The following is a 27279-nucleotide window of genomic DNA, read 5'->3' on the forward strand; positions in this document are numbered from 1 at the left end:
TTACGTTGCTGATGTTGAGAGCATTGACTTTGGACTGCAGCATCACAGGAGTATCAGAAGGTATGGAAATCTGCGTCTTATCTTTATCCCAGGCTTCACGATACAGACGCTAAGGAGAAAGGAAGCACAATGACATTTCACTATGGTCTGAACACTGAGAGAACCTCACCAACAGGAATTCTTAGCTAATTCTGACTTGAATTAGTTTCCAGTCAGCCATTCCCATGGCAGAAATTCTACTCCCCATCACAAAGAAAAGAAACACCATCACACAAAGGAAAGGTAAGGGAAAGGTAAGCTTACGTCACTCATCTGCAAAGCATTGATCTTGGCCTGGACAACGTCTGGCGTGTCAGTAATGCTGGTGAATTTCATCTCATCTGGCCGCGTGCGGTACAACCTCTCATTCAGGAGCTCCTGGGCTTTCTTTGCTTTGACCACATCTACAGAACCTTCTGTCAACCAGCCGATGCCTCGCAGCCACTCCAGGTCTGACTTGTACACGTTCTACAAATAAACCAAGGGTTAATGACGTTGCAGAGACAACTCTATGTGCAGAGCGGGTTTGTACAAGGCTTTCCCCAAGCTCCTTCTCATACAGCTACACAACATGCAGCAAATGAGACTGTGGCGTGCCCAGCCCTTCCCACGCACAGCTAAACCCCTATTTTGCACAGCAACAAAGATACCTTTAAAGATACTTGCTACACACAAATCAGTGGCACAATCTGCAAGCAATCTGCAAGCAAAAGGCAAACAAACATTCTACAGTGGACCAAAAAAACAGGGCTTCATTCCATGCGAACTGCCTGGAGTACTTCTGGAGCCCAAGCTGAAAACACTACTGATCTGGAAAGGATCATCCAGATGAACTAAAATGAACATACTAGGACCGACTGCAGGCTCATGAACCTGCATTTGAAAAGATACTTGCGCAGTCACTAACAAACGGAGCCTGTCATAAAGCTTTTCTACAGTTATTCTCACTCACATCACTCTGGAGGTCGTAGGCCTTCCTTGCGTGGATCACGTCATTCTGGTCGGGCAGACACGTCCACTGGTGGAGGTACTGGCGGTAGTCAACATCACTGACTAGCGTCTGGCACTCCTTGGCTGCCTGCACGGACATCGCGTCGACCGGAATGTGGACCTGGGCCTTGGAATCATGGTACGCCTTCCTGTAAATGCGGTCGTTCTGCAGCATCATGGCACGCGCAGCCCACGACAGTTTGGGATCCTCCTGGGCAGTCCGGCACCCAATGTAGTGGCCTTTCTGCTTCTCGTGCGTTTCCTTGTACTTGTACTAGAAATGCAAAATGAAGTATTAAAAGAGGTAGGGAATCTGGGATGATTTTCCCATAATTTCACATTGCTACTGATCACGAATATATTTTTTATGTTATGAAATATACTCAGTAAGAGTTTAGAAATGTCTAACACATTCTTTCTCCACAGTTTTTGTTTGGTTTCATTTTTTTTAATTTTCTAATATATGCTTAATGTCAGGATTTATAATTCAATGTTCCTTTTGGAAACTGTTGCCATTTTCTCTCTGCAGTGAATTCATTTCAGCAGGCTTTCAAAATGAATCTGAAATACCCTGGGTTTTATATTGTACATAGCTTATTACTTCATTCTTGTTTCTCAAGATAACCGAAAATAAATATAAAGGAAGAACATACGTCACTCGCAATGTCTCTTGATGCCTTTGCGCTTCGGATTGGAATTGCATCAGCTCTCATGTCATAACCCTTCTTTTTGGCCTCTTCCCAGGCCTGTACATAAAGTTTCTACACAAAAAAAGACAGAAGATGGCTTCTCAATATTCTGAAAAACAGAATTTCTACCTTTCATAATTATTTCTTTAAATTTTCATGATTGTGTATTTTAGAAGATCTTTATGGTTAACGAAATGCTTACTTAACTTCTGAATTTCCATTATTTAGTATATGTTTAAACATTCTTACATGGCTAACATTAGCTGCATTGGCCTTCGCTAACAAAATTGTCGGTGTGTCAGGCATGATGTGAATTGTCTTTTTGTCTGCATCCCAGGCTTCTGTGTATAAACGCTAGGAGAGAGGAAAACACATTCCTTTAAAAAGTTTCTTTACATATGTGATGATGGAAAGACTGCAAATTTGAAAGCAGTAGTTAACAAAAATATATCCATGCTATAAAAGTAATCTTGAAGCAGAGCAAGATACATATAAGCAAACTAATATATTTGTCCAAAGAAAGTATTTCACAAACTGCAAGTGGTAGTTCAAGCAAGCTTTAAATACCCTGACTTAGCAAAGCTTCTCACTGAACAGCTTAGGAAGAAAACTCTGTCCTTCCTCCTTATTCCTCAGGCTAAGTTGGCACAGCAATTGATCGATTTAGGACTGCTGTAGGAGGAAAACTACATTCCTTATTCTGCCATATCTGTATGAGTTGTTTGATTGATGTTTCTTATTAAAGAGGAGTAGGCACTTTGCGACTTTCATCCTCCAGGTCTGAGATAAATTGCAGAAGCCTTACTTCCAGAGAACATAAGCTATTTCCTCATAACTTCTTCATCATAGAGTATGACATTCAGTCAACAATACGTTACTATAGCAGCTGCAGTAAAAGCCTCAACATTCCACTACTTTCTATTTCATAGCATGGTCATGGCACCGCCACCGCTGGACATACCCTAACACCTTTCTGGAACATCACTTCTGCAGATTTCACAGCATTGTCTAAGAACTGCAAAAAACTTTAGCCTGTTCTGTCAGAGATGAGCTTTGTGTAGTGAAGTAGCAGTAACAAAATAGAAAAGCCATACCAAACAAATATTTAAAAGTAGGATTTCAGCTGGGATGGGAGAAGAGGGAAATTCACCAAAATTTTTAGTATGATTCTTGAAAAATATGTGCTTCTGGTGAATTTTTTTCTTGGCATTTTTGCTAAGTGTTTAGTTCAGACAGAGTCCTGAGATAAGAGCTTTTCTGTGCAAAGGCTGAATTTAAACATCAATTTTCTCTATGTCTACAAGAAAAGTGTTTAGTCTTACTTTGCATTTTGTATTTTTCACCCCATGAACAAGTTCTATTAGCTAGTGAGCACACTAGTGATTTTGAGAAAAAACAAAACACCACAAATCTCACCTTGTTCATTATCTCAGCATTTTGCTTGGCTAAGACCATGGCCAAGGAATCTGTCACACTAGTAAATTTAATTTGGTCTGCTGGTTGACGATACTTCCTTTCACTCAGGATTTCTCCAGCTTTCTTAGCTTTCTCAACATCCATGGAACCAATAGGAACCCATCCGATACCTCTCAGCCATTCCAGGTCTGATTTGTAAACAGCCTGAAAAGATTTGGAAGTTCATTATATGGGTGCAAATGTGATAAAATATTAAAATAATTATAAATCAGGATATCCAAGTCTATACAAACAATTGTATATATTTATACATAGTAGCAGAATATGGTTTTTAAAACATATGGTTATTTTTGAAGAGCTAGTAAAATAATTATTAAGTAACAAAAGCGACAGAGTTATTGAAAAACTCCATTAATACCGGAGTTAGACACAAATTATAACTCAAGCTAAGGACTGAGAAAATAGGATCAAACATAAATTTGATGATAGAATATTAAACATTTAACCTCTATCAGTACGACTGATACAAGCAACTAAGGCATATTATATATATATTAAAAATTATATTGTACAAGACCCAGTGTATTTGATTATGTACTATAAATTTAACAATTTACTCACATCACTCTGTAGATCATAGGCCTTCTTAGCATGGATAACATCATTCTGGTCCGGCAGGCAGATCCACTGATGCAGATAGTGGCGGTAATCAATATCGCTGACCAACTCCTGACATTTCTTGGCCAACACGATTCCCAGCATGTCCACTGGGCTACTGAAGTGCGTCTTGGTCTTCTCAAAGGCTTTCTTGTACTCTCTGTCACTCTGGATCTTGGCTACGTGCATCGACCACATCATCTTGGGATCATCCTCTATGTTGCGGGCCCCTATGTGGTGGCCAAGCTGCTTGCGATAGCCTTCTTTGTATTTGTACTGAAATAAAGTATATTCATATTCACATGGTACGTTTTAAAATTAATAAATAATTCACATAGTCTAAAATAACCATTAATATTTTGTTTAGAGAAAAATATGGTTCAAGACTTTCTACTGTTCTATTAATTTCCACATAAAAGGGATTTTTATTACAGATATCATTATCTCTGATTTTTTATATAACTATATGACATTTTCAATTACCTAAAAATTTAATGTCACATACTTCCGAAAATGTTTAGTATTCCACATTCTTTTAATATTAATATTAAAATGTAAAGATTAACTTACTTTAAAAGCTTATTACAAAACACCTAGATGAAGACAGTCTGAGTTGGCCTTAACACTAACAGTTGAAACATCAATCTTCATAGAAAAACAAGGAGCACAAAAAACTGTTATCCTTTGTCTCTTAGTGATGTTTCCTCATCCCCGAAGCAAAACCTGTCATTGCATTTTTTTTTCCTTTTTTTGTATTCGGACATCTTACATTTCAATATGACACTTCGACAGAACTATTTTTTTCCTTGGGAAAATACAATGATTTAGAACTTTTAGAATTCATTTACTAATACATTTATTTTGGGGAGAGATTTTAAAGTATTTCCTATTTTGAATTAGAAATTATTTTGACTCGTACGCCTTATTGATCATCCTACTTGAACATCCACAGACATCAGTGGAACTATTACATGGGGCATAGATATAATCCTCACATTATTTTATTTATTTATGACTGCGATATATACCTCATACATAAAAACACCGGCTATCCATTCCTTTCACGTACTAAAGGCATGCAGTAGAATCACTGGTTTTCAGCATTATCTATTCTATAAACTCAAGGTATTACATTAACAAATAACGGAACGAACATTCTGATTGTTCTCCATTACCAAATCCATACAGACAGATAAAAAAACCTGCTTACATCACTGGCAATCTCCCTGGATGCTCTGGCAGCTTGAATAGGAATGGCATCAAAACGCAAATCATGACCCTTCTTCTTCGATTCCTCCAAAGCTAGTTTGTACATTTTCTATGAGAAAAACAGTCACATTTTTGTTTCAAAAACAGAATCACACTTCAGTTAGCAGAGCTGTGCAATAAAGCACATTAAGTCCTTAAACAATATTGTTAATATTCAGACAACATAAATATCTGAACACAGCCCTATCTTCTCTAGAAAATAAAAAAATGCAGATTTCAAAGGTCTTGTAATTGTGTTGTAGATGCTTGGAAATTGGAAATCATATAGGGAAGGCAATGAAAGGAATATTCTAAAAGTTACATTATTTATTTCCATACCTTGCTATAGAAATTATTTCTCATTTATGGCAGATAATATATTTTAAAAGCCCAATTACATACCCAGGAGGTAAATTCTAGCAAAAGAACAACTCCTATTTTAGCAGTGGAGTGGGCAAATTGTGAAACTAAACAACTTGACAATATAATAATACTAATTAAAAGCCAGAGATGACAAAATTGTACTTGTCAGAAAACCTTTAATTCTCTTAGCTCTTCAGTTTTACTCACATGACTGTAGTTTAATTGGTTTTGTTTAGCTAGCAGGATTTCTGGTGTGTCAGGCATGACATGAACCATGGTCTTATCTTTATTCCATGCTTCTGTGTATAAACGCTAAGAAAGAATATAAGAAGAGATTAATATTTCATTACAAAACAAGTTAATACCTAATTATTCAGGTAAAACATAGAGCGTACGGGGTAAAATTATAGGAAATACAGCATGGATAAACTGTTACGTATTTAATCATATTGGGATACCATTATTAAAAAGAGAATTTATCTGAGGAGATTTAACAACACTTAGAAAATTGCCACATTACTTAGAATAGTGAATAACCCAAAAGCATTATCACTGCTCACTGGACAGACATGTCAAAGAAAAAATTAAAACATAATATACAGAATATCATCACAAAGTTGAGTCTTCCATTACACGGCCTAATAGTTTTGATGGAAACAAACCGAGCCCACAATTTGGAAATACATTATCTCTGAACTTTAGCATTACTTGTGATCATTGTATTTCTACTCCTGTTTCCAGGGTTTGGGCAGAGACTGCTGATGTGTTACTTAATCGAATCAAGACTCACCTTATTCATTGTCTCTGCATTCTGCTTGGCTAAGACCATCTCTACAGAATCAGTGACGCTAGTAAACTTGATCGTGTCTGGAGGCTGACGGTACAGTTTATCACTCAAGATCTCTCCCGCCTTCTTGGCTTTTTCAACTTCCAAGGAACCAATGGGGACCCAACCAATGCCCCGCAACCATTCAAGGTCAGACTTGTAGCAGTTCTATTACAAAAAATACACAGGTTATTTTAGTAATAATAACCCAGTTTACATGGCGCATTTTTTCACAGTTAAGTAACCTACCTATCAACTTTTCATTCAAATAAACTCAAAACCCTAGAGAAAATCTTAGAAAAAATAACTGCATTTGATCTACATTAAAAGTGAAACCATTACCCAAGTTTCACAGAATGGCAAATAATAAAAAGCCCAAATTTTGGTATTACAGAATTTAATTTAAATATCAATTCGTTAACATATCCTATTGAAGATGTGAGTTTCAGTTAGCCACAAAACTTAAAAATAAGACTTGAAAATTTGGTTCTACCACACTGGTATTTGATGACCTGGTCCACCTATGTAAAATATCAAATACATTCCTCACCAAAAATTAAATCAAAAAGAACTCACATCACTCTGTAGATCATAGGCCTTCTTAGCATGGATAACATCATTCTGGTCCGGCAGGCAGATCCACTGATGCAGATAGTGGCGGTAATCAATATCGCTGACCAACTCCTGACATTTCTTGGCCAACACGATTCCCAGCATGTCCACTGGGCTACTGAAGTGCGTCTTGGTCTTCTCAAAGGCTTTCTTGTACTCTCTGTCACTCTGGATCTTGGCTACGTGCATCGACCACATCATCTTGGGATCATCCTCTATGTTGCGGGCCCCTATGTGGTGGCCAAGCTGCTTGCGGTAGCCTTCTTTGTATTTGTACTGAAATATAAATCACGATACTATATTTCTGTATCACCTCTAAATATCGCTTACTCGTATTAAATACTTGTAATAATAAACTCTCAAAATTTCTCTGTAACCTACAGTCAAAAACCCCAAACTGTCAAAGCAATTCTGGAGCTTATAACCATTAAATTTTTGAGATATGAGTTAGAACCAAAACAGAGATTTTTAAGTAACTTTTTTGAAAAAACACTCTCCACTAATATCAGTGAGAAATAATTATCTCCTTATTAAATATATTTAGTTCATATTAAATATAATAATATACGTACTGTTAATATTTAATTAATGATACAGGTTTATGAGCTATAAAATTAACATGAGAGCAACATTATATTGTCCTTATAACTTCTCAACATTTAATTTTCACAATTAAGTCTTTAAGCATATATAATAATTTGCTTCCAAAAATCCATTATTTGAGATCACAGCTTAATTGAAAATGCCGGTTACAGAATTCAGTTGATGACTTTCAGGTTGCCGAGATCAGATGTCGCCACACAAAGATACAAAAAAGTATTTTCTTACATCACTGGCAATTTGCCGGGACGCTTTGGCAGCTTGAATGGGGATAGCATCACTTCTCAAATCATAGCCTTTCTTTTTGTCTTCTTCCATGGCCTGTTTGTACAGTTTCTAAGTGAAGAATAAAAGAATGGGATTCATGTCAGTAAGTTCCATGTATTACATTCTATACAAAACAAACTGCTTGTGAGCAGATGTTAAAAATTATGCTAAGATTTATCCTAACTCAGATTTATCTAACTTTCTTAACTCAAAGCCCCAGATCAGTAGCTGATACAAATTCATATCAAAGGAACGCCTTTGCTAAACACATTAGCTAATGATTTTTTTCTTTCAATACTTTAAATAAGATAACATTGACTACAATTTTAGAGATAACTACTCTTCTATACAAGTAGAGTAAAACTTACTTTTTGAAGCCACCCCTTACCAATGTGAATTTATTTGCTTAAACTAACACTGAACACTGGGCTCAGAGCTCTTCAGAATTGTGCTAGAAATTAACTTTTTGGTATTTCCAATGTTGGAATTAATTTTGTGCCTTCCCAACAGTATGCACGCTGGCAGAAATTACTCCTAAAATCCACTGGGACACACAGCTTTTCATGGAATTTATTCTCAACAGTGTTCACTGACGTATGTATGCACTACCGAACAAATATGCAAACAATGTTTTTAAAGGCACAATTTTGAGGATAAATATTGGGAGTTACTTAAAGAAACTGATGGTATCATCTATATAAGGTTTATTAGAATACTGATGACCCAGACATGAAACACAGCAGTTACACTTGGAGAGCTAACACACTTACCACGCTGTAGTTTTGCATGTTCTGTTTTGCCAGTGTGATTTCAGGTGTGTCAGGCATTATGTGGATTTGTGTCTTGTCTTTATCCCAGGCCTCAGTATATAAACGCTGCAGGAGAAATAACGTATGTTAAAGGTGGGGAAAAAACAGTGACTACTTGGAGATGTCCTAAAACATAAGAATTACAGATCTGTACTCTAAGTTAAGTCTAAAAAATCCTTATTCCTTATATAGCAATGAGATTTTATATTCAATCCTCTAGGTACTTAATGTCCAGGTTAAGAATAGTAACCTCAAAGAATTCTGTTAAAAAAATGTTTAGAAAGATGCACAGAATGCTAATCAGACACACAGAGATCTAAACTCTAAAAACAAGGCCTGTTTGAAAGAGGAAATGTTTTTATTGACATAAGTAGAATTGAAACGAGGGCCACAGATTCAGAAAAACTCTTACATTTTAAGTACTACGCTGAATTGTTTAATATATGGCTATTTCAAAGACTACCCTAAAACAAGTAGTTTATTAAATACTAGATTAATAGGTAAACTTGATAAATTATTAGACTTATTAGACAAATTGTTATACTAAAAATTAGATGAAAGTTAGGTAACACATCACTAGATATACAGTAGGGTATGTGGAAAGCTTCACGACTGATAATTCCAATTTAACCTGGCAACTTGGAAGATATTATTAAATTAGCACTTGCTGAAAAGAAGTTACCTGTTGATTACCAACAATGTAACTTACACTTTTAAAGTCTCGCTGTGCTGAAATCTCACACAGCAACCGCACATCTGTGTTTTAGCCCTGTCTGCAGGGTTTGGGCAGAGACTGCTGATGTGTTACTTAATCAAATCAAGACTCACCTTATTCATTGTCTCTGCATTCTGCTTGGCTAAGACCATCTCTACAGAATCAGTGACGCTAGTAAACTTGATCGTGTCTGGAGGCTGACGGTACAGTTTATCACTCAAGATCTCTCCCGCCTTCTTGGCTTTTTCAACGTCCAAGGAACCAATGGGGACCCAACCAATGCCCCGCAACCATTCAAGGTCAGACTTGTAGCAGTTCTATTACAAAATATGAAGACAGCTGTCTCATTAATATTGCCAGTTAAATATATCATATATACCATGCAACTAATGCTTCCTTTCTGTAAATTGCCTTCCTCCTAGTTCAATCTGCAAAACAATTTCTGTTAGCAACCTAGATTCAGACCCCATATCTGTATTCAAGAGGCAATCATTCACCCAACAACATGTCGGGGAATGGTAAAGAGTAATGAGATTAAAACAAAACCCTGAAAGTCAGTATAAACTTTTCCTGTAATGTTTATTCACAACAAATAAATGGTCACGGACTAGGAACAGCGTGTCTTAATTTAAACCATTTTCTCCAACATAGAACAAAGGAATTATCTCCACTAAATTCAGGCAACGAAAAAAAAAGTCACACATGGCATTTCCTCTTCATATGCAATTAATCTGCATATAAAGGTATTAGGATTGTCTATTATGAAGGACTATCTGCAGCTAATTCTACTATTTGTCTAAATGATTAGCTGTACATAAACTCTCATAATACACAATGTTCCTTACACACAGATTCATTGACTTCTAAAAAACTTACAACCTTGCTTGGTACAGGTAAAGAAAAACACAATGTGAAAAACCACTATATGAGAGAGACAGTTCTAGCACCTTCTATAGCTTATACGCGAAGGAAATTACATACACTTTGGAACACCAACGCTTATCAGCAAGTACTCACATCACTCTGTAGATCATAGGCCTTCTTAGCATGGATAACATCATTCTGGTCCGGCAGGCAGATCCACTGATGCAGATAGTGGCGGTAATCAATATCGCTGACCAACTCCTGACATTTCTTGGCCAACACGATTCCCAGCATGTCCACTGGGCTACTGAAGTGCGTCTTGGTCTTCTCAAAGGCTTTCTTGTACTCTCTGTCACTCTGGATCTTGGCTACGTGCATCGACCACATCATCTTGGGATCATCCTCTATGTTGCGGGCCCCTATGTGGTGGCCAAGCTGCTTGCGGTAGCCTTCCTTATACTTGTACTACAGGCAAAAAAAAGTTCAGTGAGTATTAGTTGAGTTTTCTTTATATCCCTACCACCCCCTGTGACACAGCTTCCAGAAAACTTAGTATCTAAAACCACAGTGACTTCAGACTAAGAAAGAATTCAGCTGATGAACTGCAGCGTACGGCTACAAAAGGATTCATATAACATTATCTGCCTGATATGACCTTCACATTCTTGAGACACTCCCTGGCCTAAGAGCTACTACTCAGTAACTGAGAGTAAAAAAAGTCTCCAAATTATGGCAGCAATACAAAAGGCCCAAAGTTCAATAAATATCCACTACATAAAGAAACAGAAGTGAACTTCAAGCACAATAGCCAAATAAATTCCCATTCAATCTACTGAGGTTATAAAAACCGGAAGAACATAGAGACAGACCGAGAAGTTTAAACAGAGACACCAAACACATATATGGAACAAATTTCGATATTAATAGCAAATAAAAATAAAAAATTTATTTACTTTTACACTGCCTCTATTTATACACAACACCTTGGTTTCTGTTTCCTTTCCTCATGTCCAGCTCAGCTGTGGAGCTGCAACATCAGGGCCATGCAGACTGGCAGTTCGGGGGCAGCACACCACCTCAAAAGTACAGGCTGTTGCATGAGGAGATGCCGCCACAAGCCCAGCACGGACACCGCTTTGGAGGATGTCCATCACGCAGCTCCCACACTTACACCCTACACCATCTACGCACGCCCTCGCAACAACACACACCCATAAAGTGCAGGGACAGCTACAGGAAGACCCTCCAGAGCCAACACATTTATGGACCAGCTGAATGGCTATGACAGGCAAGCGCTTTGTTGCCTCCATTGGGCTGAGGTTGCAAACTCCGGGCTTCACCAGCAACCGCCTGGAAACTGTGCAACACACCGTGCCACCAAGGGCTCCTGCCTACTTACATCACTTGCAATATCTCTGGAAGCTTTAGCAGACTTGATCGGAATGGCATCTGCCCGCATGTCATAGCCCTTTTTCTTCTCTTCCTCCATCGCAAGCTTGTACAGTTTCTGAAAGAAAAACAAGTATTCCCCTCAAACAACACTTCTGCCTGGGCCATGGCAGTGTCCAGGGAGCAACACTTAACCCCAGCTCAAACACCTACCTCACTGAAGTTCACTCTGTTCTGCTGCGCTAGCAAAATACCAGGTGTGTCCGGCATTATGTGAACGCTGGTTTTATCCTTCTCCCACGCCGCTACGTACGAGCGCTGAAAAAATGAGAACAACGAGAAATAAGATCTCGCAAACACAGGGAAAGAAACTCCAAGAGCAACCTAGCCCACGGAACTGAAGCAATGGGCCTCTACTTTGCACCGACTCAGGAAGGTCTTTTCTTCTCCCAAAACCTTCCAACGGTTCACCCTTTGCTTCTACACACTGCACCCAATCACTCACGCAACCACACAAAAGAGAATTTGATCAAAAGCAAGGAACACAAATCCCTGATGCAAGAGGACGCAATACACCCCTTGCAAAACCCCGGCCCTGGAAGGAGAGGGCCCAACATCCTGGGAAAGGAAGGCACTCGTTTCCTTCACGTGGCAAACACAAGGCAATCTCACCTGGTTCATGATTTCAGAGTTGTGCTTTGCCAGAACCATAGGCATCGAGTCAGGAAGGCTCGTGAATTTGATGGTGTCTGGGTGTTGTCGATACTTCTTGTCACTCAGGATGAGGCTCGCCCTCTTATTCTTCTCATCGTCCAGCGAACCACTTGGGGACCAGCCAATGCCCCTCAGCCACAGCAGGTCGGACTTGTACACATTCTGAAAGGACAGGCAAGGACACAAAGCACCTCAGCAACCTCCCTCCTCCATGCAACCTCTCCTCCTACCAAGGGAAGCTCTGCCGAACAAAACACATTCCCCTCTGTTAACTCACCAGCTACCATGAAGGCACTCCCAGTAAAGCTAAGCCCCCTGGATCCCAGCTCCCCACGCCTACAACAGCACAAGCAGGTGCCAAGCAATCCACAAAGCCTTCCCTCCACCATCTTCTGCATATAAGCCTTAGTGTCCCTGGGATAGAGCGACCACAATCAGCAATCCCCAGCTGGCAGTGGTACGGGAAGAGTCTTTACCTCACCACATAAGGCTCTTCATACCATTCACAACTGCACACACGGCTTGCCTTTGCCCACTCTCAGTCCTCCAAAAGAACATATTTGACTCCATTGCTCTTCCCCTGCCACACAGAGCTCTAGCCACCTGCAGCAACCCTCCCACCAAGTGCTCAAAGCAACACAGGACTCTTCTGTGACTATAAAGTATGACACCCCCACACACGCTTCATCCCTACTCGTTCACAACAGCAACTCTCAGCAAGACAGTACAGCCACAACAATCTTAATCTCTCAAAAAAGCCCAGACTTATGCTCCCCACCTGGACTTCCCCCAACAAAGCAACAGAACACAACACCACAAGAGAGACTTCTGGCTTTCACACAGCCAGTAAAGAACAACTTACATCGCTCTGAAGGTCATACACTCTCTTGGCTTGGACAACGTCGTTCTGATCGGGCAGACAGGTCCACCGATGCAGAGGGTGCTTGTAATCCACGTCGCTGACCAACTCCTGACATTTCTTGGCCAACACGATTCCCAGCATGTCCACTGGGGTACTGTAGTGCGTCTTGGTCTTCTCAAAGGCTTTCTTGTACTCTCTGTCACTCTGGATCTTGGCTACGTGCATCGACCACATCATCTTGGGATCATCCTCTATGTTGCGGGCCCCTATGTGGTGGCCAAGCTGCTTGCGGTAGCCTTCTTTGTATTTGTACTGCAGGGTTAAAGAGGCTCAGTAAGTGTCAGGACAGCTGTTCTCCCTTCTGACACTATTCTCCAGCAGCACCTGGGAGCAAGCGCTTTGCTAATGGAGCCTGGCAGGATCACCACAGGAAGAGGTGTCTAAGCACAGCATATCCTTACTCTGTCCTACACTTCCACCCCACACTTACACTGGGCCACAAGAGACACATGGAGGCTCACCCTGAAAAAGCGGCACAGCAACCTGCAAGCAGTCCAGGAAACTTCTGGAGTGCATTGATGACTACTTCCTAGTACAGACGATGGAGAGCCTGACCAGAGAAGAGTCACTGATGGACCTGTTTCTCACTAATGAGGATGAACTTATCGAAGAAGTCAAGACTGGAGGTAGCCCGGGCTGCAGCAACCATGCCCTAGTAGAATTCTCAGTCTTGAGGGGTACAGGACAGGTAAAAAGTAGAGTCGGTACCCTAAGCCTCAGAAGGGCAAACTTTCAGCTGGTTTGGGCACTAGTGAGTGGGATCCCTTGGGAAACTGCCCTCAGAGATAAAGGAGTGAATGGGAGCTGGGAGATGTTTAAAGACATTTTTTTTAGGGCACAAGAGCTCTCAATCCCAACATGCAGGAAGTCAGGCAGGGGAGGCAGGAGGCCAGCTTGGCTAAGTCAAGACCTCTTTAGCCAAACTAAAACACAAAACCAAAATGCAATGGCAGTGTAGGCAGGAATACACATCCTGGGGAGATTATAGGGATATGGCCTGGGAGTGCAGGGAAGGGATCAGGAGAGCAAAGGCACAGTTGCAGCTGAACTTGGCTGGGGACATAAAAAATAACAAGAAGGGTTTCTTCAGGTACACAGGACAACAAAGGAAGATAAAGAAAGTGTACCCCTAGGTCTCCCCCAGTTTCACCATGATGAGCCAAACGGGAGACCTGGCTACAACTGACATGGAGAAGGCTGAGATACTCAACAACTTTTTTGCCTCAGTCTTCACCAGCAAGTGCTCTAGCCACACTGCCCAATTCACTGAATCCAAAAGCAGGGACTGGAAGAATGAAGTACTGCCCACTGTAGGAGAAGATCAGGTTCAAGACTCTCTAAGGAACTTGAATGCGCACAAGTCCATAGGACCTGATGAGATGCATCCGCGGGTCCTCAGGGAACTGGCAGATGAAGTTGATAAGCCACTATCCAACATATTTGAAAAGTTGTGTCAGACTGGAAAATGGGAATTGGTCGACAGCTGATGAATACGAGCCAGCAGTGTGCCCAGGTGGCCAAGAATGCCAGCATCATCCTGGCCTGTATGACGAATAGTGTGGCGAGTAGGACTAGGGAAGTGATCATCCCCCTGTACTCAGCACTGGTGAGGCCTCACCTTGAGTGCTGTGTCCAGTTTTGGGCCCCTCACTACAAGAAAAACATTGAAGTGCTGGAGCGCATCCAGAGAAGGGCAATGGAGCTGGTGAGGGGTCTGGAGCACAAAACTTATGACAAGCAGCTGACGGAACTGGGGCTGTTCAGCCTGGAGAAAAGGATGCTGAGGGGAGACCTTCTCGCTCTCTGCAACTCCCTGAAAGGAAGGTGTAGTGACGTGGCGGCTGGTCTCATTTCCCAAGTAGTAGCTGATAGGACAAGAGGAAACATCCTAAAGTTGCGCCAGAGGAGGTTTAGACTGGATATTAGGAAAAAATTCTTCACCAAAAGGGTTGTCAAACATTGGAACAGGCTGCGCAGGGAAGTGATGGAGTCGCCATCCCTAGAGATATTTAAAAGATGGGAAGATGTGGTGCTGAGGGACATGGTTTAGTAGTAACTTGGCAGTGCAAGGTTAATGGTTGGACTTGAGGATCTTAAAAGTACCTTCCAACCATAACGATTCTATGATTCCATAGCTGCTTTCCAGTATGTAAAGGGGCCTACAGAAAAGATGGGGAGGGACTCTTTATCAGGAAGTGTAGCCACAGGACGAGGGGTAATGGTTTTAAACTGAAAGAGGGGAGACCTAGATTAAGTATGAGGAAGAAATTCTTTACTGTGAGGGTGGTGAGACACTGGCACAGGTTGTCAAGGAAAGTTGTGGTTGCCCCATCCCTGGAGGTGTTCAAGGACAGCTTGGATGGGGCTTTGAGTAAGCTCATCCAGTGGGAGAGGTCCCTGCCCATGGCAGGCAGGTTGAAACTGGATGATTTTAGGATCACTTCCAATGCAAACCATTCTATGATTCTATGATGATATGACTTTTTCCACTGCCTCTTTCTGAAAGCTCAAGTAAGACTGAGGAGAGCATGCCTCCAAGGGCTCCTGCGTACTTACATCACTTGCAATATCTCTGGAAGCTTTAGCAGACTTGATCGGAATGGCATCTGCCCGCATGTCATAGCCCTTTTTCTTCTCTTCCTCCATCGCAAGCTTGTACAGTTTCTGAAAGAAAAACAAGCATTCCCCTCAAACAACACTTCTGCCTGGGCCATGGCAGTGTCCAGGGAGCAACACTTAACCCCAGCTCAAACACCTACCTCACTGAAGTTCACTCTGTTCTGCTGGGCTAGCAAAATACCAGGTGTGTCCGGCATTATGTGAACACTGGTTTTATCCTTCTCCCACGCCGCTATGTACGAGCGCTGAAAAAATGAGAACAACGAGAAATAAGATCTCGCAAACACAGGGAAAGAAACTCCAAGAGCAACCTAGCCCACGGAACTGAAGCAATGGGCCTCTACTTTGCACCGACTCAGGATGGTCTTTTCTTCTCCCCAAACCTTCCAACGGTTCACCCTTTGCTTCTACACACTGCACCCAATCACTCACGCAACCACACAAAAGAGAATTTGATCAAAAGCAAGGAACACAAATCCCTGATGCAAGAGGACGCAATACACCCCTTGCAAAACCCCGGCCCTGGAAGGAGAGGGCCCAACATCCTGGGAAAGGAAGGCACTCGTTTCCTTCACGTGGCAAACACAAGGCAATCTCACCTGGTTCATGATTTCAGAGTTGTGCTTTGCCAGAACCATAGGCATCGAGTCAGGAAGGCTCGTGAATTTGATGGTGTCTGGGTGTTGTCGATACTTCTTGTCACTCAGGATGAGGCTCGCCCTCTTATTCTTCTCATCGTCCAGCGAACCACTTGGGGACCAGCCAATGCCCCTCAGCCACAGCAGGTCGGACTTGTACACATTCTGAAAGGACAGGCAAGGACACAAAGCACCTCAGCAACCTCCCTCCTCCATGCAACCTCTCCTCCTACCAAGGGAAGCTCTGCCGAACAAAACACATTCCCCTCTGTTAACCCACCAGCTACCATGAAGGCACTCCCAGTAAAGCTAAGCCCCCTGGATCCCAGCTCCCCACGCCTACAACAGCACAAGCAGGTGCCAAGCAATCCACAAAGCCTTCCCTCCACCATCTTCTGCATATAAGCCTTAGTGTCCCTGGGATAGAGCGACCACAATCAGCAATCCCCAGCTGGCAGTGGTACGGGAAGAGTCTTATACCTCACCACATAAGGCTCTTCATACCATTCACAACTGCACACACGGCTTGCCTTTGCCCACTCTCAGTCCTCCAAAAGAACATATTTGACTCCATTGCTCTTCCCCTGCCACACAGAGCTCTAGCCACCTGCAGCAACCCTCCCACCAAGTGCTCAAAGCAACACAGGACTCTTCTGTGACCATAAAGTATGACACCCCCACACACGCTTCATCCCTACTCGTTCACAACAGCAACTCTCAGCAAGACAGTACAGCCACAACAATCTTAATCTCTCAAAAAAGCCCAGACTTATGCTCCCCACCTGGACCTCCCCCAACAAAGCAACAGAACACAACACCACAAGAGAGACTTCTGGCTTTCACACAGCCAGTAAAGAACAACTTACATCGCTCTGAAGGTCATACACTCTCTTGGCTTGGACAACGTCGTTCTGATCGGGCAGACAGGTCCACCGATGCAGAGGGTGCTTGTAATCCACGTCGCTGACCAACTCCTGACATTTCTTGGCCAACACGATTCCCAGCATGTCCACTGGGGTACTGTAGTGCGTCTTGGACTTCTCAAAGGCTTTCTTGTACTCTCTGTCACTCTGGATCTTGGCTACATGCATCGACCACATCATCTTGGGATCATCCTCTATGTTGCGGGCCCCTATGTGGTGGCCAAGCTGCTTGCGGTAGCCTTCTTTGTATTTGTACTGCAGGGTTAAAGAGGCTCAGTAAGTGTCAGGACAGCTGTTCTCCCTTCTGACACTATTCTCCAGCAGCACCTGGGAGCAAGCGCTTTGCTAATGGAGCCTGGCAGGATCACCACGGGAAGAGGTGTCTAAGCACAGCATATCCCCACTCTGTCCTACATTTCTGTCCCCCCCAAGCCTACACTGGGCCACAGGAGGCACATGGAGGGCCAACAGAGCCACTCCAACCAAGCTAGCTCAGGGAGCAGGGGCAATGCATGCCAGCAGACCGGGTCTCCATACAACCTAAGCATCCCCATGGAGAAACAACCTCAACAGCTGGGATGCAAAACTTGGGGAAACCCACCAGACTGCTCCAGCAGGCAACCTGGGCCTCATCCTGCACAGACCTGGCTGCCCTCACCCACATCGCCCACACCAGCTGCACACTCCACTGCACCAGGCTCTGCTGCACAGTGCTCAGGACTAATTTTCGCAGCCCCATCTGTGTCCTCATCTGCAGGCCTGCAGCCACTAAGCTTGGGAAGTGACAAGGGCCAACACAATACGGTTTCCCTCACCTCTTACTGAAATGTAAAGTAAGACTGTGGAGAGATTGAACTCAGGTCCATACAGTAAGGGAACAAACATGAACTACAGAACCTTGCATTAAAGAGTAAGTCCAACTCCTGCAGAGCCCAGGCCTGAAAAGATGCTCTGGGGCACAGTAACGAGTGGCTTACTGTGACTGGACCAGATAAAAATGATAAATATCCAGGTTAAAACACAAAACTTGCTTTGGGTTTCCTTTCCTCATGTCCAGCTCAGCTGTGGAGCTGCAACATCAGGGCCATGCAGACTGGCAGTTCGGGGGCAGCACACCACCTCAAAAGTACAGGCTGTTGCATGAGGAGATGCCGCCACAAGCCCAGCACGGACACCGCTTTGGAGGATGTCCATCACGCAGCTCCCACACTTACACCCTACACCATCTACGCACGCCCTCGCAACAACACACACCCATAAAGTGCAGGGACAGCTACAGGAAGACCCTCCAGAGCCAACACATTTATGGACCAGCTGAATGGCTATGACAGGCAAGCGCTTTGTTGCCTCCATTGGGCTGAGGTTGCAAACTCCGGGCTTCACCAGCAACCGCCTGGAAACTGTGCAACACACCGTGCCACCAAGGGCTCCTGCCTACTTACATCACTTGCAATATCTCTGGAAGCTTTAGCAGACTTGATCGGAATGGCATCTGCCCGCATGTCATAGCCCTTTTTCTTCTCTTCCTCCATCGCAAGCTTGTACAGTTTCTGAAAGAAAAACAAGTATTCCCCTCAAACAACACTTCTGCCTGGGCCATGGCAGTGTCCAGGGAGCAACACTTAACCCCAGCTCAAACACCTACCTCACTGAAGTTCACTCTGTTCTGCTGCGCTAGCAAAATACCAGGTGTGTCCGGCATTATGTGAACGCTGGTTTTATCCTTCTCCCACGCCGCTACGTACGAGCGCTGAAAAAATGAGAACAACGAGAAATAAGATCTCGCAAACACAGGGAAAGAAACTCCAAGAGCAACCTAGCCCACGGAACTGAAGCAATGGGCCTCTACTTTGCACCGACTCAGGAAGGTCTTTTCTTCTCCCAAAACCTTCCAACGGTTCACCCTTTGCTTCTACACACTGCACCCAATCACTCACGCAACCACACAAAAGAGAATTTGATCAAAAGCAAGGAACACAAATCCCTGATGCAAGAGGACGCAATACACCCCTTGCAAAACCCCGGCCCTGGAAGGAGAGGGCCCAACATCCTGGGAAAGGAAGGCACTCGTTTCCTTCACGTGGCAAACACAAGGCAATCTCACCTGGTTCATGATTTCAGAGTTGTGCTTTGCCAGAACCATAGGCATCGAGTCAGGAAGGCTCGTGAATTTGATGGTGTCTGGGTGTTGTCGATACTTCTTGTCACTCAGGATGAGGCTCGCCCTCTTATTCTTCTCATCGTCCAGCGAACCACTTGGGGACCAGCCAATGCCCCTCAGCCACAGCAGGTCGGACTTGTACACATTCTGAAAGGACAGGCAAGGACACAAAGCACCTCAGCAACCTCCCTCCTCCATGCAACCTCTCCTCCTACCAAGGGAAGCTCTGCCGAACAAAACACATTCCCCTCTGTTAACTCACCAGCTACCATGAAGGCACTCCCAGTAAAGCTAAGCCCCCTGGATCCCAGCTCCCCACGCCTACAACAGCACAAGCAGGTGCCAAGCAATCCACAAAGCCTTCCCTCCACCATCTTCTGCATATAAGCCTTAGTGTCCCTGGGATAGAGCGACCACAATCAGCAATCCCCAGCTGGCAGTGGTACGGGAAGAGTCTTTACCTCACCACATAAGGCTCTTCATACCATTCACAACTGCACACACGGCTTGCCTTTGCCCACTCTCAGTCCTCCAAAAGAACATATTTGACTCCATTGCTCTTCCCCTGCCACACAGAGCTCTAGCCACCTGCAGCAACCCTCCCACCAAGTGCTCAAAGCAACACAGGACTCTTCTGTGACTATAAAGTATGACACCCCCACACACGCTTCATCCCTACTCGTTCACAACAGCAACTCTCAGCAAGACAGTACAGCCACAACAATCTTAATCTCTCAAAAAAGCCCAGACTTATGCTCCCCACCTGGACCTCCCCCAACAAAGCAACAGAACACAACACCACAAGAGAGACTTCTGGCTTTCACACAGCCAGTAAAGAACAACTTACATCGCTCTGAAGGTCATACACTCTCTTGGCTTGGACAACGTCGTTCTGATCGGGCAGACAGGTCCACCGATGCAGAGGGTGCTTGTAATCCACGTCGCTGACCAACTCCTGACATTTCTTGGCCAACACGATTCCCAGCATGTCCACTGGGGTACTGTAGTGCGTCTTGGACTTCTCAAAGGCTTTCTTGTACTCTCTGTCACTCTGGATCTTGGCTACGTGCATCGACCACATCATCTTGGGATCATCCTCTATGTTGCGGGCCCCTATGTGGTGGCCAAGCTGCTTGCGGTACGCAGTTTTGTATTGGTACTAATTGAATGCAGAAACAACAATTATCCATATTTTTCAAGCTGTAGTGTAAATTTCTCTGTTGATAATATAGTCACTTAAATTTTCATAGGTAATATACTTCAATTCTGTTTTATATTCTTCCATGAATTTTAGTGTTTTATTGCATGTCCAGAAGGTATTATCTGATTTTTTTAATAGTTATATATTATCTCATAAATTATTGTATTTAACTTAATTAACTTTATACCGTTAAGAGTTATACAGCCTCTGGTTTGGGCAGCAATATATGCCTGATAAAATTTTTGATGTCTCCTTTTAAATAGAAGACATCTTTTCCCAAAAGTGTGTACCAGCTCTATGCCCCATTATCGTTTTCACTGCGTAAGACTTACTTCACTAGCTATGTCTCTGGATGCCTTTGCTGACTTGAGGGGTATAGCATCAGGAGGAAGATCGTAGCCTTTCCTCTTCAGTTCTTCATATCCTAACTTGTAATGTTTCTGTTGGAGAAGGATTCAAAATAATTAGTGGAAATAAAGCTCTCTAGAGAGTTTTTCAATGCTACAACTTTCCTCCCGACTATTGAAAATAAAGTATGAGATTCCAAACACAGTCTCATTCATCAGATTAAATACCTTTAATAATGTGTATTTTGTAACTGATGATATACAATATTTTAAAATTACTATCTGTATGTTTTCTGATTAACTCATTTGAGATCAAAGTTTTCTTTTACTTAATTTACCATTCTGAATGATTCCTAGTCTTCCAGAGAGGTGAATAATACAACCCCATGATTCTCTACATCCAATTTCAATTGCAATTATTTTTGTCTTCTTGATTTCCTATGACAGAGCTGCTAACTTTTCTTTATCTTTGCATGTAGTCTATATTTGTTCCATTATAGCCAGGAATTTGATGTAAATTACATAATCCTATGTAATTCTAAAGAGGGAAGTCAACATAACCAGACATTTTAACAAGAATGACAGGCTTACTAAAAAGTACTAAACACGTATCTACAATGTTAATATGATCAGTAGGGATGAAAGAGAAAACTGCTAACTTGTGTCGAATATTTTTGTGGTATTTTTTATATTCTAGCAGCTCCACTTCTGCTTTATATTTTAGCAATTCCCCTCGGGCTTCTCGGCCCATAACGATTTTCACACAAAAAGATCACAGGTGTGCTTACAGCTGTTAGAATTGCAAAATTACTGTACTGCATTTTAAACTAAAGCCACAATAGGTAATTTCAAATTCCATAAAAAAAAATAATTGTAGAGACAAACTTACATCACTTGTGTTAATTAAGTTTGATTTAGCCAGCAAAATTTCAGGAGTATCAGGCATGATGTGAACCTGAGTCTTGTCCTTGTCCCAAGCTTCTCTATACAGTATCTGAAAAGAGACACGAACAAAAATACCTTGTCTGATAAAAGGCTCCCACGCATAGCAGTAAATTCAGCAATGTCAAGGAAACAGCATGATGACAATAGATTTCCATACTACAGAGTAAGTGTCTTATGTGCAGTTATTACAGAATAAGTTATGCAACGCTAAAGACCTTAATCTTCCAAGCAAGGCATAGCACTTCTTGACAACTGAGCAGCAAGGCACTGATTGTAAACATCTGATGTTTGTTTATTTTAAGCACATGTTCTGATATGGAGATCTTTTTGACAAATGTATATTAATGTATTTATTTACTGAATCATATATTCTGTCTTTAAAGGCAACTTACATTACTTCTATTTTTGGCATTAGATTTTGCTAAAACGATATCCATGGCGTCTGGGATACTTGTGAACTTAATAGTATCTGGGTGCTGCCGGTACTTCTTTTCACTCAGTATTTCAGAAGCTTTCTTGTTCTTTTCAGATTCCAAAGATCCCAAAGGACTCCATCCAAGGCCTTTGAGCCATTGTAGATCTGCCTTATATAAATTCTGTTAAGGAAAACAAAATCAAAACCATACTGGATTATTTCCCTGTTCATTTATTAAAAAATATTAAAAGACCAACTGTTATTTCGGCTGTAGTCTGATCTATACTGACATCAAAAGAGAGTTATTAAAGACACTTTTGAATGAGCAGTAAAAATCTCACAAAAATTAAATTAATTAAATCCAGAGGAAGCTTACATCACTCTGAAGCTCGTAGACCCTCTTTGCCTGTGTGACATCATTCTGGTCCGGCAGACAAGTCCAGCGGTGTAGTATCTGTTTGTAGTCTATATCACTAACCAGTTCCTGACATTTCTTAGCCAGAAGGAAGCCTAACATATCCACAGGCATATTAAACTTTGTCTTCCACTTTTCAAAATCTTTTTTGTACTCCCTCTCACTCTGCATCTTAGCGACTTGCATAGACCACAACATCTTAGGATCATCCTGTAAGCTGCGGAATCCGATGTGATGTCCCTGTTGCTTGCGGTAACCTTCTTTGTACTTGTACTAAAATTATAAAGATTGCATTATTGAAATTACAGTAAGAAACAGACAATGGTAAAATATATAAGCAAAACATCAGGATATTCACTCAGCTTAATGTTTCTCGTTACCAATGAAAAGACCATCTTGTTATGGCATCTCATGAAAGTTTTAGTAGCCCCTTGATTAATGGGCATCACTTGGTGCCAGTGAATGCTCTCCCTGGGAATGAACAGAGTCCCTGGAGAGGCAGAGTACGTGGCTATAAACAGCCGCCTGTGTCATCTGATTCATACAGTCGTACTGTTCAGAACTCCCAAAGGCTGACACACTGAAATATTTTGATGAATAAAATAATCAGCAATGAAAAATGCAGATGCTTAAGCATTAGAAACATTTCCTAATGATTAATAAAATCTCTTCCATAAATGCAGGAGCTGTATTCATACAAGTTATGACAACAGCAATACATGTGTCACCGTGTCTACTTCAGAGCTGTAAAAGGGATTTCTCAGTATGGGCACTGGGATCAGCTAATTGAAGCAAATTTGCTGCTACTCTGAAAATGTAACATCCAAAAGAGCAGACAACCCCTAACTCTGTATGACTAGCCACTTCATGGATGGATCAAAATCTTTGGAACTGTCAAGATGTCAGAGCAACCATTCTTGAATTGTTTTCTTCACTGGCAGACCAGGAAAGAGCTTTGTCAGCAGTTTTGCTTTCTAGTCCAAGGCACTCCTTCGCCGAGAGGTGTATCTGGATTGAGTGCGGCTGTAAGTTATAGCAACTAGATAAAGTGCAATTCATATTGAATTAGAAATGTTGCTTACATCACTTGCAATGTCCCTTGAAGCTTTGGCAGATTTCACTGAAATGGCTTCAGGTGTGAGGTCATAGCCTTTCTTTATCATTTCCTCCCAGCCAAGCTTGTATAGTTTCTAAAATGGAAAACAATATTAATTAAATAGTCTTAGTAATACATACGTCACCTTCTATTTAGATATGCTAATGATCTTTGGGGTTTGAAACATATCAGGGGAATCTGAAATATATACATCTGGGATAACTGAAAACTTTTCAATTGGCTTAACAAAATTTTAATTAATAAGGCTGTAATGTAGCCATTTAATAGTTAATTCAATTTGTGCACAGTTGATTTTAAGTACCAGCACTTGCAAGTAAAAGATACGCCCCTGAGCAGTCATGCAAAGCAAAACCTAAGTATTTTATATTGGAACAATTGTAACTTTCTCATATCTGAAAGCTGTCAGAAAACTGAGAATTGCTGCATGTATTTCTTTTCCCATATCTAAGTAAAAATATACTCAATGAACTTGTAATTTTATAGGAAGGAATTTTTCATGGTTGATTTCTAAGGTAAGCACAGGGTATAGACTATGCACATCCACATTTCAAAAATAGGACTTACATTTTCCATACATTATAATGTAATTTAGGTTGTTTGTTACCCTGAAGATGCTACCTATTGCTACTCTGAAAATATTACTCACACAAAAAATTTTGCCTTTGTTCTAAACCCCCTATTCCATTTCTTCTAACTTATACAAATTACATACTTTGAAATGGGAGGCACCTTTAAATTTGAAGAAGGTAGATAGTAACTTAAAATGCAATAGGAAGTATTAAAAAACTCTACCTGACTGTAGTTCGCCTTGTTCTGTTTTGCCTGTAGAATATCTGGCGTATCTGGCATCACATGAACCTGAATTTTATCCTTCTCCCAAGCCTCAGTATAAGCATGCTATTGAAAAAAGTAACATCAGATGTGTTAATATAAATGACAAATGATGGCTCTTTCGAGGTTTTCACCATCGCCATCTGCGCACTTTGGATATGGATGGGTAAAAAGACAAAGCTGCTGACTTAGATATATTTTGCTACGCAATGACCTAATTCAGAATCAGCTGAATTAGGATCCAGTCTTGCTTCCAATGAAGTCCAATTATCAAGATTTTCAGGGCCAGTAATTTCTATACACAAATGAGAAGAACAGACGTTGGTGAGGTAGAAATGAGAAAAGATTGATTTAACCAACTCTATTTATCAGTAACTGAGTGTTTCATTAAGAAAAAAAATTAAAAAAGAGGAACCTGTAAATGACAGTTATTTTTCGTAGGGAAACACTGCTACATAAAGGCGGTGACTGTTTACTGAAATGGATTCTGTGTGAACGTTTGCCTAATTTTTCCCCATAAATACTCACTTTGTTCATTATATTTGCATTCTGCTTTGCAAGGACCATGTCCATGGAGTCATTCTGTTTTGTAAAGGGGAACATGCTGGGATGCTGGCGGTATTTACGATCACTCGCAATTTCTGTGGCTTTCTTAGATTTCTCCACATCCAGAGAACCAGCAGGACTCCAACCGATACCCTTGAACCACTCATTGTAATCCTGCTTGTACTCATTCTGCCAAACAGAACACAAAAGGATAGTTTAAAATTTACTAATGACTCACACAAAATAATTTTGTTGTTTCCAAAACACAGGCATAATGAAAAAACAGGGAAAAAAGTAACAGCTGTGACTGACAGAAAGAAAACAAACTTACATCACTTTGTATCTGATTCATGTTTCTGTACAGTTCTAAACTCATTGCATCTGGCAGAAGCATGTACTGGTGAATCAGTCGTTTGTAGTTAGTATTGGTTACACGACCTTGTGCCTCCTTAGCTGCCACGATGCTGAGTGTATCAGAAGGCGTTTGGTAATGTGTCTTGCTTGTCTCGTAAGCTTTCTTGTATTCACGATCAGACTGCATCTTAGCCACTTGCATGTAATGGACAAGTTTGGGATCATCCTGAAGGCTGCGGAAGCCTACAAGTTTTCCCTTATCTTGTTCATAACCTAATTTGTATTTATACTGTGAAGAGAACAGAGACAGAGATTTTAATTCTACTTAATTTGTTGAATACGCAATATCTATCTTTTAACAAAAAAACCCCACAAAACATCACAAAGCATATAGAGGTGGTGGCTTTGTCCACCTACTCTTACGGTGCACTCTAAAGCAAAACAGATATCTAGCATCCCTTCTAAAAGAAGTACATTTAAAACATTTTCTTAATAAATGAAATTTCCTTGCAATAGTTTATTCTGCTCCTGCATGGGGTTCGATTGCTTTCTAATCTCATTCTAAATGACACAATTATAATATGAAACATAGTTACAGAAAGCAAAATGCAAAGGAACACATAAGATCCTGTTTGCTGAAGGCAGTTCTTTGGAAAAAAGTGCACTTTTTATTCTTTTCACACTATAGTTTAGAGATACCCATATTAGCTCTAAGATGAGCTATCACAAACACTAGAACCAGGACACATTAACCCACACAGTTCTCTGTTACTATTGCTATCCTGCTTCCAAGATTTGGCTTAGGGAACTACTTTTGTGGGAGTCTGCACCATACTTAGAACGCTTGAGGTCACATCTAAAGACTAACCATAAAATCAGAGATCAAATCACCGCTTCCATTAGGTTCACTTCTTCAGATGGTTAAAAAATTCAAGACATTTCCCAAGATCTTTTGCATTTTTTTGTTTAATAAAACCAATAGTTCAAATTCTTAACCCCTTCCTCAATCTCTAATCAAGTCTGGACAATGAACTACACAGACCAAGCATCAATTCCTTTTTCCTTCACTGCTTACTGCTTGGAGAGAACTCAGAATGGAAGTATCTGCCCCTCAGACTTAGAGGAGTGGCAGAGCAAATTGACTTTGCAGTGTCTGCAATATCCCCTATGTTTTAAAAAACCCAACTGGCAGAATAAACAGCATGTCCTTAGGCCCTAACTTCACCCCCCTCTCAGGCTGGATTTGCCCCTGCCACATCCCTCATCACTGATACACAGAGGATTTCAGAATGGTCCCGATTCCAGACACTTGTATTTCCTGCACCAAGAAATTTAATGGGATTTTCAACAAAGGAATAAAGATAACTGTACCACAGCAGTAAAAATAATTTAAATCCGCATCTGGTTTTTTTCAAATATTTCTAAGAACAATCAGTAGTTTCTACCTAAACTACAAATAGACAACATACATTTATAAAGTATCCAAGCGCCATCACACTGAGGAATTAGCTTTTTTTCTTTCTAAAAGTCCCTCATACATCTCCTTAGCTTTCTAATAAAGTAACTGTTCTTAACCCTGTTAGAAAATGTATTAGAATATATATCATATATGTCAGAATTATTTACAAGCAAGACAATAAAGAGACT

General features: G+C 41.4%; 1 protein-coding gene across 50 annotated transcripts in view; it reads right to left on the reverse strand.

The window, feature by feature from the left end:
- The window catches only part of NEB (nebulin), a 124142-nt gene that overhangs the window by 64303 nt on the left and 32560 nt on the right, over nt 1-27279 (reverse strand). For all 50 annotated transcript variants that reach the window (XM_074594102.1, XM_074594101.1, XM_074594097.1 and 47 more), the window contains exons 36-70: nt 25610-25921; nt 25261-25467; nt 24694-24798; nt 23867-23974; nt 22746-23057; nt 22347-22550; nt 21899-22003; nt 20995-21102; nt 20309-20620; nt 19405-19608; nt 18946-19050; nt 18743-18850; nt 17244-17555; nt 16339-16542; nt 15880-15984; nt 15677-15784; nt 13061-13372; nt 12157-12360; nt 11698-11802; nt 11495-11602; nt 10249-10560; nt 9345-9548; nt 8478-8582; nt 7669-7776; nt 6805-7116; nt 6193-6396; nt 5610-5714; nt 5002-5109; nt 3756-4067; nt 3135-3338; nt 1968-2072; nt 1683-1790; nt 992-1303; nt 304-507; nt 5-109 (exon numbers count right to left, since the gene is read on the reverse strand). In XM_074594102.1, coding sequence (XP_074450203.1) covers nt 5-109; nt 304-507; nt 992-1303; nt 1683-1790; nt 1968-2072; nt 3135-3338; nt 3756-4067; nt 5002-5109; nt 5610-5714; nt 6193-6396; nt 6805-7116; nt 7669-7776; nt 8478-8582; nt 9345-9548; nt 10249-10560; nt 11495-11602; nt 11698-11802; nt 12157-12360; nt 13061-13372; nt 15677-15784; nt 15880-15984; nt 16339-16542; nt 17244-17555; nt 18743-18850; nt 18946-19050; nt 19405-19608; nt 20309-20620; nt 20995-21102; nt 21899-22003; nt 22347-22550; nt 22746-23057; nt 23867-23974; nt 24694-24798; nt 25261-25467; nt 25610-25921 — 6456 coding nt within the window. The remainder of the gene's footprint in view (nt 1-4; nt 110-303; nt 508-991; nt 1304-1682; nt 1791-1967; nt 2073-3134; nt 3339-3755; nt 4068-5001; nt 5110-5609; nt 5715-6192; nt 6397-6804; nt 7117-7668; nt 7777-8477; nt 8583-9344; nt 9549-10248; nt 10561-11494; nt 11603-11697; nt 11803-12156; nt 12361-13060; nt 13373-15676; nt 15785-15879; nt 15985-16338; nt 16543-17243; nt 17556-18742; nt 18851-18945; nt 19051-19404; nt 19609-20308; nt 20621-20994; nt 21103-21898; nt 22004-22346; nt 22551-22745; nt 23058-23866; nt 23975-24693; nt 24799-25260; nt 25468-25609; nt 25922-27279) is intronic.

Source organism: Larus michahellis, chromosome 7 (genome assembly GCF_964199755.1).
Source record: "Larus michahellis chromosome 7, bLarMic1.1, whole genome shotgun sequence".
Classification (NCBI taxonomy): domain Eukaryota; kingdom Metazoa; phylum Chordata; class Aves; order Charadriiformes; family Laridae; genus Larus; species Larus michahellis.